This window comes from Bactrocera dorsalis, chromosome 3, assembly GCF_023373825.1.
Source record: "Bactrocera dorsalis isolate Fly_Bdor chromosome 3, ASM2337382v1, whole genome shotgun sequence".
NCBI lineage: Eukaryota > Metazoa > Arthropoda > Insecta > Diptera > Tephritidae > Bactrocera > Bactrocera dorsalis.
Genome location: NC_064305.1, coordinates 47,717,690 through 47,736,064, shown reverse-complemented (window position 1 = coordinate 47,736,064; position 18,375 = coordinate 47,717,690). Strand labels below are relative to the sequence as shown.

The 18,375-nt window shown below is 38.4% G+C and overlaps 3 protein-coding genes and 1 pseudogene across 16 annotated transcripts in view; 2 read left to right on the top strand and 2 right to left on the bottom strand.

The window, feature by feature from the left end:
* LOC105228775 (obscurin) overlaps positions 1–18,375 on the top strand; it is a 369,554-nt gene that overhangs the window by 34,888 nt on the left and 316,291 nt on the right. For all 10 annotated transcript variants that reach the window (XM_049451168.1, XM_049451169.1, XM_049451171.1 and 7 more), the window contains 3 exons: positions 3,435–3,553; positions 3,605–3,643; positions 3,709–3,840. In XM_049451168.1, the coding sequence (XP_049307125.1) occupies positions 3,435–3,553; positions 3,605–3,643; positions 3,709–3,840 (290 nt within the window). The remainder of the gene's footprint in view (positions 1–3,434; positions 3,554–3,604; positions 3,644–3,708; positions 3,841–18,375) is intronic.
* Positions 1–18,375, bottom strand: part of LOC125777195 (uncharacterized) — a 282,927-nt gene that overhangs the window by 158,530 nt on the left and 106,022 nt on the right. The window lies entirely within an intron of this gene.
* Positions 1–18,375, bottom strand: part of LOC125777180 (uncharacterized) — a 36,860-nt gene that overhangs the window by 2,243 nt on the left and 16,242 nt on the right. For 2 of the 3 annotated variants that reach the window (XM_049451452.1, XM_049451453.1), the window contains exon 1: positions 1,527–1,663. The exons of the other annotated variant lie outside the window; for it this stretch is intronic. The gene's annotated coding sequence lies outside the window, so the exon portion shown is untranslated. Of the gene's footprint in view, positions 1–1,526; positions 1,664–18,375 lie in introns of those variants that run through there. 3 annotated transcript variants of the gene reach the window in all.
* LOC125777929 (small nucleolar RNA U3) lies at positions 5,249–5,378 on the top strand (annotated as a pseudogene).

The window sequence follows — 18,375 nt, the reverse complement described above, 5'->3', positions numbered from 1 at the left end:
TAAATGCAGCAAATTATGTACATTATAAGTAACTGCCTTCTCAGAGTAGAGCTGGGGAAACAGAATTACAAATTTCTTTAATAGCTGGTCGCTTACATCCAAGTTATCAAAATAGCTTTTTTTAGAACATAACAAACGATAGGCGCAATGCAAAATTAAAAAATAACTGTAAGGCTTATCACTAATAATGCCTTTCAAAACAATAGGGCCAGTATACAAAAGAAACTGCCTAAACTCAGTTGCCTTCGAGAATTTTAATTCATCGAGGCTTCTTGGTTTTCTTGAAAATTCTTTTGGCATAAAAGTACCCAAAGCAAGTAACCGTTTTGAAATCAGTTCTTTATCTTTTTTTGAAATTTGAAATTATTTGTTTTACGGTTTATAATGCATATCAGCATTTTTTTTTTGTTACTCCTAGATCCAATAAATGCATGGGATCTAGAGGAAACTGCGATACCATTTTTATTCCAAGCTTTTCGAGTTCTGAAGGAATATTTTTAAACATGTTATTATGATGTTCTTGGTGCACACGATTTTTAAAATCTAAATCCGTCCTTTCATCGCACCTTTTTGTGCTATAAACCACAACATGTTCAATTGTTTTCCCTTTCTGTGTGCATTTGTGGCAACCATAATGAGCATTGTGACCTACAACCCCTGTAACGTAAGCTCTTGCAGGGGCGTCACAAATAAATGCTCTTATCTTTACAGCTATAGGTTGTTTATTGATGAGAACTCCTTCTTGCATAATTTTTTTAAATCATTATTAAAATCATGTAGGTATTGATCTACACTTACAGGTTTAGAGCCACCGATAAACGCTCCTATTAAAAATACATATTTTTCTTGCATATTTTCTATAGAGCCTAATATTGGCCATAGCGACCTTTTGGAACTTTTAAATAAAGGAAGACCATCAATGCCTATATCTATCACTATTTCAGATATGTTTTTAATCCTATCAGAAATTTTTTGTAAATGATAGCTAATGCCTATATGGAAATGTTCACCAGGATGAACGCTTTTTACAATAATTTTTTCGTTTTATCCTATTAGACCATGGGACATCTAAGCTTTCATCTTGCAAAATTGATAATAATGAGTTTACTGAATTTCTACTTGGGCTGTACTCAAAGTACCACTTTTTCAGTTTATATCTTAAATCATTTTTTTTTTTAAGTTAGATTAATTTGGATTATCTAGAAAACAACAAACACGTGGTAATTAAAAAAAAGATTATTTATGTTGAGTTTAACTTACTATCATCAATTTCATTGGAAATGTCTTCCATAAATATTTCGTTTTCATTGGAAATGTTTTCCATAAATATATCATTGCTTGTAGATTCTGCTTGCATATTTTGTAGTTGCATTCTAGCTAAATGCGCAGCTGCTAATCTTTTTATGTATATGACGTTTGCCGAAACCGCGTTTCATCTGATAATATTATTAGTATGACGATATGTACATGTATATAACACATTTAATAAAATGTAATGATTAATAAAATTTGATGTTAGTACTTACCTTGATAACTATATGTGTATATCAGAGAGCTGCAACGATCACAATTTTTTCAATCATACCCGATCATTAACTCAGATTTTTTTGTGACGGAAAACTTTGCTTCCACAAAAATGAATGATCGTAAGCGAGCGTGCTCGAAGCGAACAATCAGTTTCAATCACTGTTGCTTGTTTCGTCATGATTTTTCTCGATCGAAAGCCTTGTGTGAGCAGCAAAGAATGTTCGAGAATGCTGCTTGCATTCCGATCGATCCCAATCATACCGTTTGGTCATACCGGTTGGTTCCTGCCAGCAGCGCAGTCGCTGAGCGTTCTTTTTCTTTAGCTTGAAATATTATAACTGAAAAAAGAAATAGGCTCGGACCATGTTCAGTTGAAAGCTTATTTTTTTTTAATTCATTTTATAAAAGTTTTAGCGATTAAGATTGAAACCAAAAAATAAACCTTTTTTTAATTTTAAGTTTTTGTGGATCTCAATGAAGAAGTGATTAAAATTAGAAATTTGTGTTCCCTAAGCATTACCATTGTTTATTAATTTTAAGCATTAATTGAATTTTAGTTTTAAGCGTTAAAAATGAAGAAATATATGCAGTAATGTTTTGGTTAATTTTATGCATCGCAACTTGTTTCCGTTAAAACACACAAATATGTACATACAAACTATGTATGTATATACATATTCGCAGGGCAATTCTCGATCTGATTGGTCTAATCACAATCAATTCAAACGCAACTTGATCGATGTCTGAGTTTTCGTGCATCGTTGGACTTGATCGTCTTTTTCTGTACAATCATTTCCAATCATCATACCGGAACCAACCAATCAGTTTCAATCAGTAAGCAGAGCAATCCAATCAACTGATCGAACTCCTTCGTTTTGAGCACGAAACTCGATCGAACAATTTTGTTGCGAACCGCTGTGCTGAGTTGTGACCGTTTTGAGCGAGGCTGATCAAACCGGATCGATCATACTCAATGCAGGTCTCTGGTGTATATATGTACATATATGTATCTCCATTTTCATTTCTATGCACTTTATATTTATTGCTTAATTTATTTGCAACACCCACAAACAAAATTCTTCTTTAAAGTGACAAATGTTCATGGACGAGAACGTTTACCAAAAAATGCCGTTACTTCTTGAAAAAATTCAACATATCAAATACAACAACAGAAATTTGTACAAGCATACAATTTGCTGAAATCGTAAGCGGCTTAGTAGCGAGGTTGAATTAAATTTATAAACCTTTTCTTCATTGGCATACCATCAATTTACGAAGTAATCACTTTCATCTTCCATAGCCAATAAGTACTTTCAAAACTAATGAAATATAGAAGTAATTTTTCCAAGTTACACTGGGTATACACTTATTGAAGGAAATTTTTGAACATGAAATTATACACCATTTTTTCCAATGACATTTTGACCCACTTTGTGGAAGTAGAATTTGGCGAAATTTTGACCAGACATAGAATCAATGATGGAGATTCTAAGTATGCAATTAAAATATAATGGCGTATGAGCACATACGCTATTGTTATATTGAGGGGACGATATATTAATTACATATTTTGACTTTTAATATAAAATGATAAAAGCTTTTGCCCTGTATTATATACATATAGTGCTTATATTGCAAACTCGACGGTGATTTTGCAAAAAAGGCGTCGGCGTCCGTTAGAACCTTCTACGCGACTATAAATTTTTAAGTTTTTTCGTGTTGTGGTCCGGACCTTATGCGGGCACATATGTATGTAATTTTATACATATATGTATAGGATACATTTTTCTGAGGTTTGACACTATCCAATTAGTGTGAATTCAAATGAGATAAATAAATAATTTGTATACGTGAATTAGAAAACTGGAAAACGAACAGCATTTTTATTAAAATTTAATTTATTTTAGATTGACAACATTCTAGTAATAAATCAAGAATTTTTGGCGGACTCACCCGATTCAATATCCTTATCGAGAGGAGATCTAGTGGAAATTTTAAAAACAACTAATGGCGATACGTTTTCGAGGTACATGAAAAATTATGAGATATTAAATAATACAAAATGTATAAATTTCAGAGAGAAATTACGTGACTTTAAACCAGAGCTTAACTTGAGGTACATACTATACTATTTTAATTATATTATAAGTGACCAAATATGTAAAAGTGATTATTTCATAGGTGGTATGTGAGATTATTTGGTTCAACTGAAAATTGCAAAGAAGGATGGATTCCTACCAATATATTGGATTTTTCCAATGATTCCGTATCTGCCTTCGGTAATAAAGGAGAGGACGAAAATTTTCGAAGGTTGTAAGTATACATTTGTCAAGTATCCATGTCAAGTGGCATGGAACAGTAGGCATTGGAAGTAAATGTATTGGAACGTTGGGGTGTATCAGTTAATTATTTCATCTGAGTGTATTTCATCAACATTTTTGAAGAAATTGTTTTATGTTGTTAGCATTTTGTGTTTTCTACACTTTATTCAATTCACATTTCTAAAAATATGTCACTTAAATTCTACGTAAATGCGTACTTATATCTTTGTTACTATCTTGTTCATTTGATATTGACTTTAAGAAGTTCTTTCACTTAACTTTAATGTGCGGTGCAAGTGCTCTTATAACATTCTTATTTGACGGATTCAAAATTTTTATTGACTACACTATAAAATAAAAGTTTGATTGTACAGTACAGTAATACAAAAAAAATTGTGCAATTTGCTTGTACTTTCCCTCATACTTATAAGGAACATATTCCAAATATATAGTACCCATAAATCAGAAAATATTTTAAATATCTCAATAAGTTTAAGACTTTTTTTGATTTGCATATTTATGAATCATTTTAGTAAACATACACATGTCCCGTAAAATATTATGTTTTTGTGTCACAATCTTTATTCATATTTTCGCCTAGGCTTCATCTACGAAATATACCGATTTTCGCCCCTGTAGTTAACTTTTCTGTGCACATATATTAAACCAGCTTTTGAAGTACTAAAAATGTGTGTAACTACTTTTTATTACCGTTGTTTTTGCTTCACACGAAGCGTTGTTATATTTTATTCGTCGTTTGTAATAGCTAGTCAGCTATACAGGGAGTGGTAAATTTAAAACAAAACCATTGGCGTGAAGATATTCTGACTTCAATGGATGAGAATCGCTTCCGCCAAATGTTACGGGCAAATCTGTCACAATTTTGATATCTTCTAACATTGATTTCAAATCACAAAATGCCAGAGTAAAGAGTTTTCAGGAGAGATACAACCTGCAATAGCTTTATTTTTGAAGTTATACTTCTTATACGACGCCGGAAAAGGTTGCGATAGATTCTGGTTGCGCAACCTTCCATATAAAAGTAACGCAAAGTTGCGCAACCTCGCTCCATCCATATGAATGTAACGCAACCTTGTCTGCGAAGATGTGCGAGCAGCAAGCGAAGCTATGACAATCGGCGATCGTTTGTTCGTTTCTTTCGGCACAGCTCGGCCGACACAACAACACAACACAATGTTCCATGCTTATGCTGTTGTTGTTTTTGTAGAACAATGTTTCAATTTTTAGTTGGTGACATATTCACATGTGTGCGCATATGTATGTTTGTATGCTTGTGCATTATTGAAGTTATACTTCTTTTTCTTTCGTTTGTCTTTCATTTCTGCGAATTCTCAACTATTTTACGTATGTTTTGGTTGAAATACTCTGCGTTGGCCTTTCAGAATCACACAGAATCATTTCTGTGGTTTTTGAAACTGACCCACGAGGACGAGGTATATGGTTTTATCTGGGAGCGTGAGATTTAAGAAAATCGCTCGCTTACAAGGGATAAAATGACTTCTGAGTGGCGATTTTAATGAATAAATTCACAGAATCATTTCTGTGCTTTTGGAAATCTATACTAATAAATATTTTTTTCTTACTAATAGAAAATAAATTTATCACAGCAATATACATAAACATATACATAATATTGCTGTGATAAATTTAATTTCTAATTAGTAAGCAAAAAATTAATAATAAATTTATTAAGACTATACTTCTCAGGGCATCACAGCAATGTTATGTATATGTATATACATATTATGCATATGTATTGCTGTGATAAATTTATTGCGAAAGCAAATGTTCTACAAAGTATGTATATTTCTATACTTAAACAAAATTATTAGAACCATCGTATGTTTCTTGCATTCATAACCAAATCATACTTAAGTCAGGGCAACCTAATTGTCAATGGTGGTGTTGGTGGTAAGCGCTTGGAAGGTCAAGATGCTAACACAGGTCCCAGGTTCGAATCCCGACAGAATAAATTTTTAATTTTTTGCTTTTAACATCGTATACTATAAAAATAAATATTTTTCTTTATTTTAATTTCTATTAGTAAGAAAAATATTTATTTGTATAGTATACGATGTTAAAAGGCATACATCTTCTATCCTATCTTGTGTATCTGCACATGCTCATATGAGTGTATGTATACGCATGTGCGCGCATTGACTTGCATGTTCATACATTCATATATACTTATATGTACATATATTTGCATACATTGCCGAACAAATAAATCACAAGCATACAAACATACATATGCGTACACATATGAATATGTCACCAACAAAAAATTGATCTTCACAAGTCAATCCGGCAGCCAAATTGGCGAAGAACAAAAGAGAGATGATTACGCTGCATATTCTCTTCCGCAACGAAGAGACGGAACTACTTTCTGAGTCAAAATTCATTCATTTAGACTTTGCTTTATTCTTCATTTTATGTGCATAATAAATTTATAAAATGTGAATTTAAGTTTTCTAGTTTTCTTTCATACAAAATGATATGCATTTCTGAATATCACTAAGAAGTATAACTTCATCCGCGCGTAGGGACTCCACGCACCTTTTTTATTGGGTTCATCGGTTGCACTGCTTTTGAAATTGGGGATGGTGACATTGTTTTAATATATTAAGTTGCAAAATATCCGCCTTTTTGTCTTTTGAATTTCGCTCCTATGTATCAAGCACTACAGAGCCCGTATCTGGCAAGATCTTGACATAACCTAAAAAATGACGGTATGCATGATTAGTTTGGATATTGCGTTCAACAGTTATCTTTATATATATAAATCTTCTGCATGCATTTGAACTGCTCCTAAACAGATGAACCGATTTTGATGAAATTTTGTGTGTATTTCAAGAAGATTCGAGAATGGCTTAGATTTACAATTTGGTCCACTGGAAAATGTTTTTTTACATTAATTTTTCATTTGTAAGTAATTCTTCTTCTTCTTCTTTACTGGCGTAGACACCGCTTACGCGATTATAGCCGAGTCAAGAACAGCGCGCCAGTCGTTTCTTCTCTTCGCTACGTGGCGCCAATTGGATATTCCAAGTGAGGCCAGGTCCTTCTCCACTTGGTCCTTCCACCGGAGTGGAGGTCTTCCTCTTCCTCTGCTTCCTGCGGCGGGTACTGCGTCGAATACTTTCAGAGTTGGAGTGTTTTCATCCATCCGGACAACATGACCTAGCCAGCGTAGCCGCTGTCTTTTCATTCGCTGAACTATGTCAATGTCGTCGTATATCTCGTACAGCTCATCGTTCCATCGCATGCGATATTTGCCGTGGCCAACGCGCAAAGGACCATAAATCTTTCGCAGAACTTTTCTCTCGAAAACTCGCAACGTCGACTCATCGGTTGTTGTCATCGTCCAAGCCTCTGCACCATATAGCAGGACGGGAATTATGAGCGACTTATAGAGTTTGGTTTTTGTTCGTCGAGAGAGGACTTTACTTTTCAATTGCCTACTCAGTCCGAAGTAGCACCTGTTGGCAAGAGTAATCCTGCGTTGGATTTCCAGGCTGACATTGTTGGTGGTGTTAATGCTGGTTCCAAGATAGACGAAATTATCTACAACTTCAAAGTTATGACTGTCAACTGTTTGTTTGATGACAGGAGATATTTCGTCTTGCCCTCGTTCACTGCCAGACCCATTTGCGTTGCTTCCTTGTTCAGCCTGGAGAAAGCAGAACTAACGGCGCGGGTGTTGAGACCGATGATATCAATATCATCGGCATACGCCAGCAGCTGTACACTCTTATGAAAGATTGTACCTGCTCGATTCAGTTCTGCAGCTCTAATAATTTTCTCCAGCAGCAGATTGAAAAAGTCGCACGATAGGGAGTCGCCTTGTCTGAAACCTCGTTTGGTATCGAACGGCTCGGAGAGGTCCTTCCCGATCCTGACGGAGCTTTTCGTGTTGCTCAACGTCAGTTTACACAGCCGTATTAGTTTTGCGGGGATACCAAATTCAGACATCGCGGCATAAAGGCAGCTCCTTTTCGTGCTGTCGAAAGCAGTTTTGAAATCGACGAGTAGGTGGTGAGTGTCGATTCTCCTTTCACGGGTCTTTTCCAAGATTTGGCGCATGGTGAATATCTGGTCCGTTGTTGATTTACCAGGTCTGAAGCCACACTGATAAGGTCCAATCAGTTTGTTGACGGTGAGCTTTAATCTTTCACACAATACGCTCGATAGAACCTTGTACGCGATGTTGAGGAGGCTTATCCCACGGTAGTTGGCGCAGATTGTGGGGTCTCCTTTTTTATGGATTGGGCATAGCACACTTTAATTCCAATCGTTGGGCATGCTTTCATCCGACCATATTTTACAATGAAGCTGATGCATGCTCCTTATCAGTTCTTCGCTCGGCCGGCAATCCGTCGGCTCCTGCCGCTTTGTTGTTCTTCAGGCGAGCAACTGCTATTCGAACTTCTTCATGGCCGGGTAATGGATCGTCTGCTCCATCGTCATCGATTGGGGAATCGGGTTCGCCTTCTCCTGGTGTTATGAGTTCACTGCCATTCAGCAGGCTGGAGAAGTGTTCCCTCCATAATTTAAGTATGCTCTGGGCATCGGTGGCAAGATCACCTTTGGGGGTTCTACAGGAGTATGCTCCGGTCTTGAAACCTTCTTTAAGCCGCCTCATTTTTTCGTAGAATTTTCGAGCATTACCCCTGTCGGCCAGCTTATTAAGCTGTTCGTACTCACGCATTTCGGCCTCTTTCTTCTTCTGTCTGCAAATGCGTCTCGCTTCCCTCTTCAACTCTCGGTATCTATCCCATCCCGCACGTGTTGTGGTCGATCGTAACGTTGCGAGGTAGGCAGCCTGTTTTCTCTCCGCTGCGACACGGCACTCCTCGTCGTACCAGCTGTTCTTTTGCACTTTCCGAAAACCAATGGTTTCGGTTGCAGCTGTACGTACGGAGTTTGAAATGCCATCCCACAGTTCCCTTATACCGAGTTGTTGACGAGTGCTCTCAGAGAGCAGGAGTGCAAGCCGAGCAGAAAATCTTTCGGCTGTCTGTTGTGATTGCAGCTTCTCGACGTCGAACCTTCCTTGTGTTTGTTGGCGTGCGTTTTTTGCTGCACAGAGGCGGGTGCGAATTTTGGCTGCAACAATATAGTGGTCCGAGTCGATGTTAGGACCTCGGAGCGCACGCACATCTAAAACACTGGAGACGTGTCTTCCGTCTATCACAACATGATCGATCTGGTTGATAGTTTTTCGATCCGGAGACAGCCAGGTAGCTTGATGTATCTTCTTATGCTGGAATCTAGTACTACAGATAACCATATTTCGGGCCCCGGCCCGATGGATGGCGCTGCCATCGCAGTATCCAATATTCAAACCTTAAATTGGCGTAAACGTGCATTAAACAAAACGATGCCGAAGTAAAGGGCGACATCTGTAGATCAAGTTTTCATATTGGACAGAGTTGTTCGTTCTTATGTAATAAATTGGGTCATTCAATACATCTATGGGTAGCTATAACATTTTTTTCATACCTGCTAACTATTGGAGGGGGTATCTTGACAGGCAATTTACAATTGCAAAAGGTCTGGCATAAAAAAATAATGGCATAACTGAAGTGTTGATAAGAAGGTCTATTAAAATTTGAGATATACAGAAATCTTTTCGAAGCATTGCACATGTAATGTAATATTTAAACGAGATCGCTGAATACATATATGCGTACAATTTCAAACTGATCCTTCCTAAAAAATTATAAAACTGCTTAATATTAGGAATGGTAGAATATAACTGCAATCAAATACACAATGCAATGAATTAAAACTGGCTCATTTATCATTCGATGAATAATATACCACGAACATCCCAAAAGACTGATGCCATAATCTTGCCAGCCGATTTTTTTGTCTTTCCACGCTTGAGAACCGTTTCTTAATACATATGTAGTCCACTAGGCTGACAGTCGATTGGACTCCATTGATTTCACTGATGCCCAAATTCAATAGTATTTTTACCCCAAAAACCAATTCTTTCTTAACGCACGAAATTCTTTATGATTCATTTTTTTGTAAACTAACACAAGTTGGTTCACCAAAAATGCGATTATTCCTTAAATAATATTTATAATCTTCTTCTTCTTCTTTACTGGCGTAGACACCGCTTTACGCGATTATAGCCGAGTCAACAACAGCGCGCCAATCGTTTCTTATCTTCGCTACGTGGCGCCAATTGGATATTCCAAGCGAGGCCAGGTCCTTCTCCACTTGGTCCTTCCACCGGAGTGGAGGTCTTCCTCTTCCTCTGCTTCCCGCGGCGGGTACTGCGTCGAATACTTTCAGAGCTGGAGTGTTTTCATCCATCCGGACAACATGACCTAGCCAGCGTAGCCGCTGTCTTTTAATTCGCTGAACTATGTCGATGTCGTCGTATATCTCGTACAGCTCATCGTTCCATCGGATGCGGTATTCGCCGTGGCCAACGCGCAAAGGACCATAAATCTTCCGCAGAACTTTTCTCTCGAAAACTCGCAACGTCGACTCATCGGTTGTTGTCATCGTCCAAGGCTCTGCCCCATATAGCAGGACGGGAATTATGAGCGACTTATAGAGTTTGGCTTTTGTTCGTCGAGAGAGGACCTTTACTTTTCAATTGCCTACTCAGTCCGAAGTAACACTTGTTGGCAAGAGTAATCCTGCGTTGGATTTCCAGGCCGACATTGTTGGTGGTGTTAATCCTGGTTCCTAAATAGACGAAATTATCTACAACTTCAAAGTTATGACTGTCAACAGTAACGTGAGAGCCAAGTCGCGAGTGCGACGACTGTTTGTTTGATGACAGGAGATATTTCGCCTTGCCCTCCTTCACTGCCAGACCCATTTGCGTTGCTTCCTTGTTCAGTCTGGAGAAAGCAGAACTAACGGCGCGGGTGTTGAGACCGATGATATCAATATCATCGGCATACGCCAGCAGCTGTACACTCTTATAAAGATTGTACCTGCTCGGTTCAGTTCTGCAGCTCTATAATTTTTCTCCAGCAGCAGATTGAAAAAGGTCGCACGATAGGGAGTCGGCTTGTCTGAAACCTCGTTTGGTATCGAACGGCTCGGAGAGGTCCTTCCCGATCCTGACGAAGCTTTTGGTCCCGCTCAACGTCAGTTTACACAGCCGTATCAGTTTTGCGGGGATACCAAATTCAGACATTGCGGCATAAAGGCAGCTCCTTTTCGTTCTGTCGAAAGCAGCTTTGAAATCGACGAATAGGTGGTGAGTGTCGATTCTCCTTTCACGGGTCTTTTCCAAGATTTGGCGCATGGTGAATATCTGGTCGGTTGTTGATTTTCCAGGTCTGAAGCCACACTGATAAGGTCCAATCAGTTTGTTGCAATGGGCTTTTATCTTTCACACAATACTCTAAATAGAACCTTGTACGCGATGTTTGAGGAGGCTAATCCCACGGTAGTTGGCGCAGATTGTGGGGTCTCCTTTTTTATGGATTGGGCATAGCACACTTAAATTCCAATCGTTGGGCATGCTCTCATCCGACCATATTTTGCAAAGAAGCTGATGCATGATGCATCAGTTCTTCGCCGCCGTGTTTGAATAGCTCGGCCGGCAATCCGTCTGCCCCTGCCGCTTTGTTGTTCTTCAGGCGGGCAACTGCTATTCGAACTTCGTCATGGTCGGGCAATGGAACGTCTGCTCCATCGTCATCGATTGGGGTATCGGGTTCGCCTTCTCCTGGTGCTATGTGTTCACTGCCATTCAGCAGGCTGGAGAAGTGTTCCCTCCATAATCTAAGTATGCTCTGGGCATCGGTGGCTAGATCACCCTTGGGGGTTCTACAGGAGTATGCTCCGGTCTTGAAACCTTCTGTAAGTCATCGCATTTTTTCATAGAACTTGCGAGCATCACCCCTGTCGACCAGCTTGTCAAGCTCTTCATACTCACGCATCGGCCTCTTTCTCTTTCTGTCTGCAAATGCGTCTCGCTTCCCTTTTCAACTCTCGGTATCTATCCCATCCCGCAGGTATTGCGATCGATTGGAACGTTGCGAGGTAGGCAGTCTAATTTCTCTCCACTGCGACACGGCAGTCCTCATCGTACCAGCTGTTCTTTTGAATTTTCCGAAAACCAATGGTTTCGGTTACATCTCTACGTAAGGAACTTGAGCCCACAGTTTCCTTATACCGAGTTGCTGAAAAGTGTTCTCAGAGAGCAGTAGTGGAAGTGGAGTAAAAATCGTTCGGCTGTCTGTTTATGATTGAAACTTCTCGACGTCAAACCTTCCTTGTGTGTGTGTTGGCGTGCGTTTTTCTGCTGCACAGAGTCGGGTGCGGATCTTGGCTGCAACAGGGCAGTGGTCCGAGTCGATGTTAGGACCTCGGAGCGCACGCACATCTAAAACACTGGAGACGTGTATTCCGTCTATCACAACATGATCGATCGGGTTGGTGATTTTTCGATTCGGAGACAGCCAGGTAGCTTGATGTTTATAATCTAACTAATATAAATCATATAGATGGTATTAGTAGTCCTACCTATGTATCAGCCACAGTAAAACGTAGGCGGGTCCTCTAGTTTTTAATATAAAAATTTGTAAACACACTTACCACGTCTGGATCGGTTTGAGCTTGGGCGGGTCCTCTAGTATACGTATAAAAATGGAGTTCACTAACGTCGAAATTCGCGCTATTTAAGTTTTCCTACCTTAAAGGCGAATTCGCTAGAGGAACGTTCCGTGAGATTAATAGTGTTTTGGGGGATGGCACTCTATCACTTCGAACTGCGGAGGAATGTTTCGACGATTCAGAGCGGGTGAAAACGACACCATGGATAAATCAGGCGGAAGTCCTGTGACGACGATTACCGATCAAATCATGAAAAACATCGAGTTAGATCGGCATGTGGCATCTCGTGACATCGCCCAAAAGATGGCAGTTAGTCACCAAACCATTTTAAACCATCTGCAGAAGGCTGGATAACAAAAAAGCTTGATGTTTGGGTACCGCATGATTTGACGCAAAAAACTGGATCGAATCAATGCCTGCGATATGCAGCTGAAATGGAACGAACTAGACCCATTTTTGAAGCGGGTGGTGACAGAAGATGAAAAATGGATCACATACGACAATATCAAGTGAAAACGGTCGTTGTCGAAGGCCTGTGAATAATCCCAAACAATGGCAAAGCCGGGATTGACGGCCAGGAAGGTTTTGCTGTGTGTTTGGTGGGATCAGAAGGGAATCATCCACTATGAGCTGCTCTCATGTAGCCAGACGCTTAATGCGACCATCTATTGCGAACAAATGGACCGCTCGAAGCAGGCGATCGACCAGAAGCGTCCATAATTGGCCAACAGGAAGGGTGTGGTGTTCCACCAGGACAACGCCAGACCACAGACTTCGTTGATGACTCGTCAGAAGCTACGGGAATTCGGATGGGAGGTTTTATCACAGCACATATAGCCCGGACATAGCACCAAGTGAGTGGCACCTGTTCCCTGTTGAACTCAAAAGAGGCTTGTGAAAAGTGGCTGACCAAGTTCTTCGCAAATAAGGAGGGGGGCTTGTACGAGGGGGGTATTATGAAGTTGCTGTCCAGAACTAGAAGGGAAAACAGATTATCGAACGAAACGACGCATATTTGAACTAAATCCGATAACTGCAACACTTTTTATAAAGCATTGAATAAAAGCACAAAAGCGGAAGAGAGATATTTGACAACCTTATAAAAGTTAACCTTAGTTAAGCCAACAACTAGCATAAAAGGAATTGCACAACTAACATAACATAAATAGCTTTGAATACTACGCACGTTCATGCTGTGCTTTTTATGCTGGAATTCTAACTACGTTCATTTGCATATCAATACTCTTATCATTATTAGCACTAATAAGAGCGCACATCAATAGTTTAACTCTTTGATGGGTGATATTCGGAAGGTGCTGGATAAACCATTGAAGTGTTACGGTACCTTCAGAAGTTGTAATTGCAATGATAAAGCTGCTCACAGTAAGATCACCTGAAGAGTAAGATCGCATAGCAACAACGATATTTTACCTTTGGTAAAGGGAGCCACAAGTAAATTGTTGCTGCTGGACAAGCACTCGTATATGTTTGGGCTTTAGCTTAGCTAAGACAGATGTAATGTAAACGTGAAACTATTAACATCACAAATAAAGTTTTTAAATAAAATAATAAATTTTGGAAAAGACCCGTGAAAGGAGAATCGACACACTGCTTTCGACAGCACGAAAAGGAGCTATCTCTATGCCGCGATGTCTGAATTTGGTATCTCCGCAAAAATAATACCAAAAGCTCCGTCAGAATCGTGAAGGACCTCTCCGAGCCGTTCGATACCAAACGAGGATTCAGACAAGGCGATTCCCTATCGTGCGACTTTTTCAACCTGCTTCTGGAGAAAATAGTTCGAGCTGCAGAACTAAATATGTCGATGATATTGATATCATCGGTCTCAACACCCGCGCCGTTAGTTCTGCTTTCTCCAGACTGAACAAGGAAGCAAAAAAAATAGGTCTGGCAGTGAACGAGGGCAAGACGAAATATTTCTTGTCATGAAACAAACAGTCGTCGCACTCGCGACTTGGCACTCACGTCACTGTCGACAGTTATAACTTTAAAGTTGTAGATAATAAATCTTGGAACTAGCGTAAACACCACCAACAATGTCAGTGCTACTTCGGACTGAGTAGGCAATTGAGAAGTAAAGTCCTCTCTCGACAAACAAAAACCAAACTCTATAAGTCCCTAATTATTCCTGTCCTGCTATATGGATGGCGTGGATGATGACAACATCTGATGCGTAAACGTCGCGTGTTTTCGAGAGAAAAGTTCTGCGAAAGATTTATGGTCCTATGCGCGTTGGCCACGGTGAATATCGCATTCGATGGAACGATGAGCTGTATGAAATATACGACGAGGTCATGTCGTCCAAATGGACGAAAACACTCCAGCTCTGAAAGTATTCGACGAAGTACCCACCGGAAGAAGCAGAGGAAGAGGAAGACCTCCACTCCGTTGGAAGGACCAAGTGGAGAAGGACCTGGCTTCGCTTGGAATATCCAATTGGCGCCACCTAGCGCAAAGAAGAAACGACTGACGCGCGGTTGTTAACTCGGCTATAATCGCGTAAGCGGTGGCTTCGCCAATTAAGAAGAAGAAATAATGTTTAACTGGCGCCCAACTCAAAAGCCAAGGACTTGCAAAAAGAACATAGGAATTCTGAAGTCCCAAGGACCTGCAAAAGAAATTAGAAATTCTAAATTACCAGACACCCACAAATAAGAGCATAAGGAATCCCGACGGACTTCGAAACAACAAATTCATCATTAAATAGTGGACATTCTGTTTTTTATCCCGCTTGGCGAACTGCAGCTGAATTCGCCATTAATTACTACTCGGAGGATTCCGAAAAATATTACATCGCTCTAGGTATTTTCCGAAACAAAATTATTGGTTCCGCAAATACCACACACGCGTCTTTTAATACAGTGCTTAATTTTAAGTTTCCGAGGGAACACTAAGTTGGTGCTTAAGGTAGCGGTAAGCTATTGGCGACAAAAAAAATACGCCCAAAGCTATGGTTTAAAAAAAAACTATCATATCGCCGACCGTGATTTTGGCGATGACTATTTAAAAACTACTCCCAATACAAGTATATAACTGAGGAGGAACTTTTCTGCAAACTATAATATTGGGTCGACAAAAAAATCTTTCGGTGGAAATGGAAACTGTATCGGGACCATAAACTGCACACATTTTATTGGCGGCTTGAGATGCTTTTTTGCCTTTATCGTAGTAGTACTGTAAAATATGCCGTATTTTCTCTTTATTTTGCTCCATGTTTGCGATGCTATAACTCACGAACGACTTAAAAGAAACGACAATCAATCAAACACGTGTTAGCGCGTGAAATGAGCTTTCCAAAAAGGTATAGCATGACCCGATGCGACGAATAAAACTAGAACTACGCGCTTTCAGCGCCAACTAGCGAAAATACCGCAAGACTTTTTTGACAATCCAATATATCAAGAGGATCTGACTTTTCTCTAAATAAACTACTTCGTGACAATTCCCTACATCTTTTTAATTCAGTTGTCCTTTGGACCAACTGAGCTTTTAAATTCCTACTCTCCTGTTCTTTTTCATCCAATTTTATTTTTAAATTCCTATTATCTTCCCAAAATATTTTTTCTATCTGTCCTTACTGTCAGATCCTACCTATTTGCGCGGCCTTGCCACTACTAAGAATTTGAAATGTTAAATATTGGATCAATAATTAAATTAGTGTCCAGAACGGCTTTCGGACGAAATTTTTTGCGCATTTCTTTGGAAATGTACCGCTCACACGTAAAAATGTGTCATCGAGTTCTTCAAAAACACCTAAACGTTTGAGCTAATATTCACGCATATTACAGAAAAAAATAATATACCATAATACACTCAGCGAAAAAAAAACCCACACACTCTACAGAGTGCTTTTATATAGCGCAAAACTTGGATTCATATTATTCTAATATAAACATTTTTCTTTGAGGGTCAACCACTTTTATTTAGTTTATGTTTCAAGCATTTTTATATAAAAAACTTATAGTTTAACACTTGTTATAGATAAAAATGTAAAAACACACACATAACAAACCACAGAAGTAAATTTTGTTATGAACAATAATGTAATTTTTAAACAAGTTATTTACATATTTTATGTTTTATATGATTTTTATTTTGCATTAGAATACATAACGAATCAAAATAACATATTTTGTATAAAAAAATTCTTAGTATTTTGTAGAACACCCCCTCCTCCTAATAACCTCGGCTATTTGTTTAGGCAAAGCGTTGAAGATAATTTTAATTAATTTATTCATTCCACACAGCTTCAACAATGTTTTCTATTTCTTTTAGACTTTTTGGACGCTTTTTCTCTTATCATTTTGTCCACCATTTTGCCCAAATAATGCTAGCAGTTCTCAATTGGATTGAGGTCTGAACTGTTTCCCGGCCACGTGAGAGTCCCCATTCCATAAAAATCTTTTTGTTTTGTAACCTGTAATTGTTTGTAATAAATTAGTGAAAAATCTATTTCAATATTTTTGTGCTTTGGTTACCGCTTTGGCTCTATGACAAGGGGCTGAAATATCCTGAAAATAAACTTTTTGGGCGTGTTCGGACAGCTGTTCAATAGTTCACAAAACTCCTTCTCTCAAAATTCCAATTTATATTTTGGCATTCACAGATCTTTTTAGAATAATTAGCGGCCCAAACCCAAACTTGGTTACAGCTCCCTACACCATTAAATACGGCGAATGCTTTACGGTGAGCCAAACACAGTTTTCCAAAAAACGCTCCCCTTTCCTACGACGCACTGTGGCATTTCCGTCGGGTTCCAACAAATTAAATTTCGACTCATCGGAAAAAATAACATTTCCCCAATCTGATGTAGTCCAAGTTTTATGTAATTTTGCCCACTCTAGTCGGTATTTCTTCATTCGTGTAATGTGAAGTGGCTTTTTGGCTGGACGTCGCGCTCGGAGTCCAAGATTATTCAGCAAATTTTGTATAGAACTTGTAGTTATTTTTACCCCAGTGGTTTCGTATAATGTTGCATTGATTGTTCCAGCATGTTGAGAGCGATCATTAATGCACATCCGTTTAATTTGTCGTTTTTGTCGAGGTTTTACTGTTTTCAGACGTCCACTGCCCTTTTTTCGACCTATTCAATTAAAATACGTATAATTTTTAATTATAATACGCACGTTCCAATCTCTTATGCCTATTTCACGAGCTTTTTGACCTTTGGATAATTTATTTTATATAAGGTTACGATTTCTGCTTTCTTTTTTGTTGACACCACCATGTTCAACTTAACTTGTTTTCACAACTGATCCAAAAGAAAAAACCGCAAATTCTGTAATAAACACGTGCGGACGCTAACGGTTTTAAAAATAAAGGTAAAATAATGTAGTCACATGACAAAACAGCTAAATAAGACAAATAGTGAATTTTGAGCAAACAGTGACAGTTCAAAATAGGAATATTAGAAAATTTTCGACTGCGTGGGTTTTTTTTCGCTGAGTGTATACTTGTGTTAAATATAATCATCAAATATATATAATAGTAATAATAGTGCAAAAAGTTCCAAAAATATCACTTTTATTTTAATAAACACGTTTAATTTTTAATACCTCGATTTTTTTCCTTTTTATATCTATCATAAATTATAAGTCGTTACTTTAAAATAATTTATTTTATTAAAATGTTGATGTATCGAAAACTACTATCGAAACACATATATTAACACTTTTTACTATTATCGAAAATTTATTTTTAACATTTTCACATTTAAATATACACGGAACTACATTTAAACTGTACTATTATCCGATGTCCAAAATTATCGAAACATATATGTATATCGGCATATGTTTCAACATGTTATACTATCTTCGGACCGACATCGAAAACATTTTGAAAACACACTTGTGAGTTGTGGAATCTAAGTCGATACAACGTATGTTTT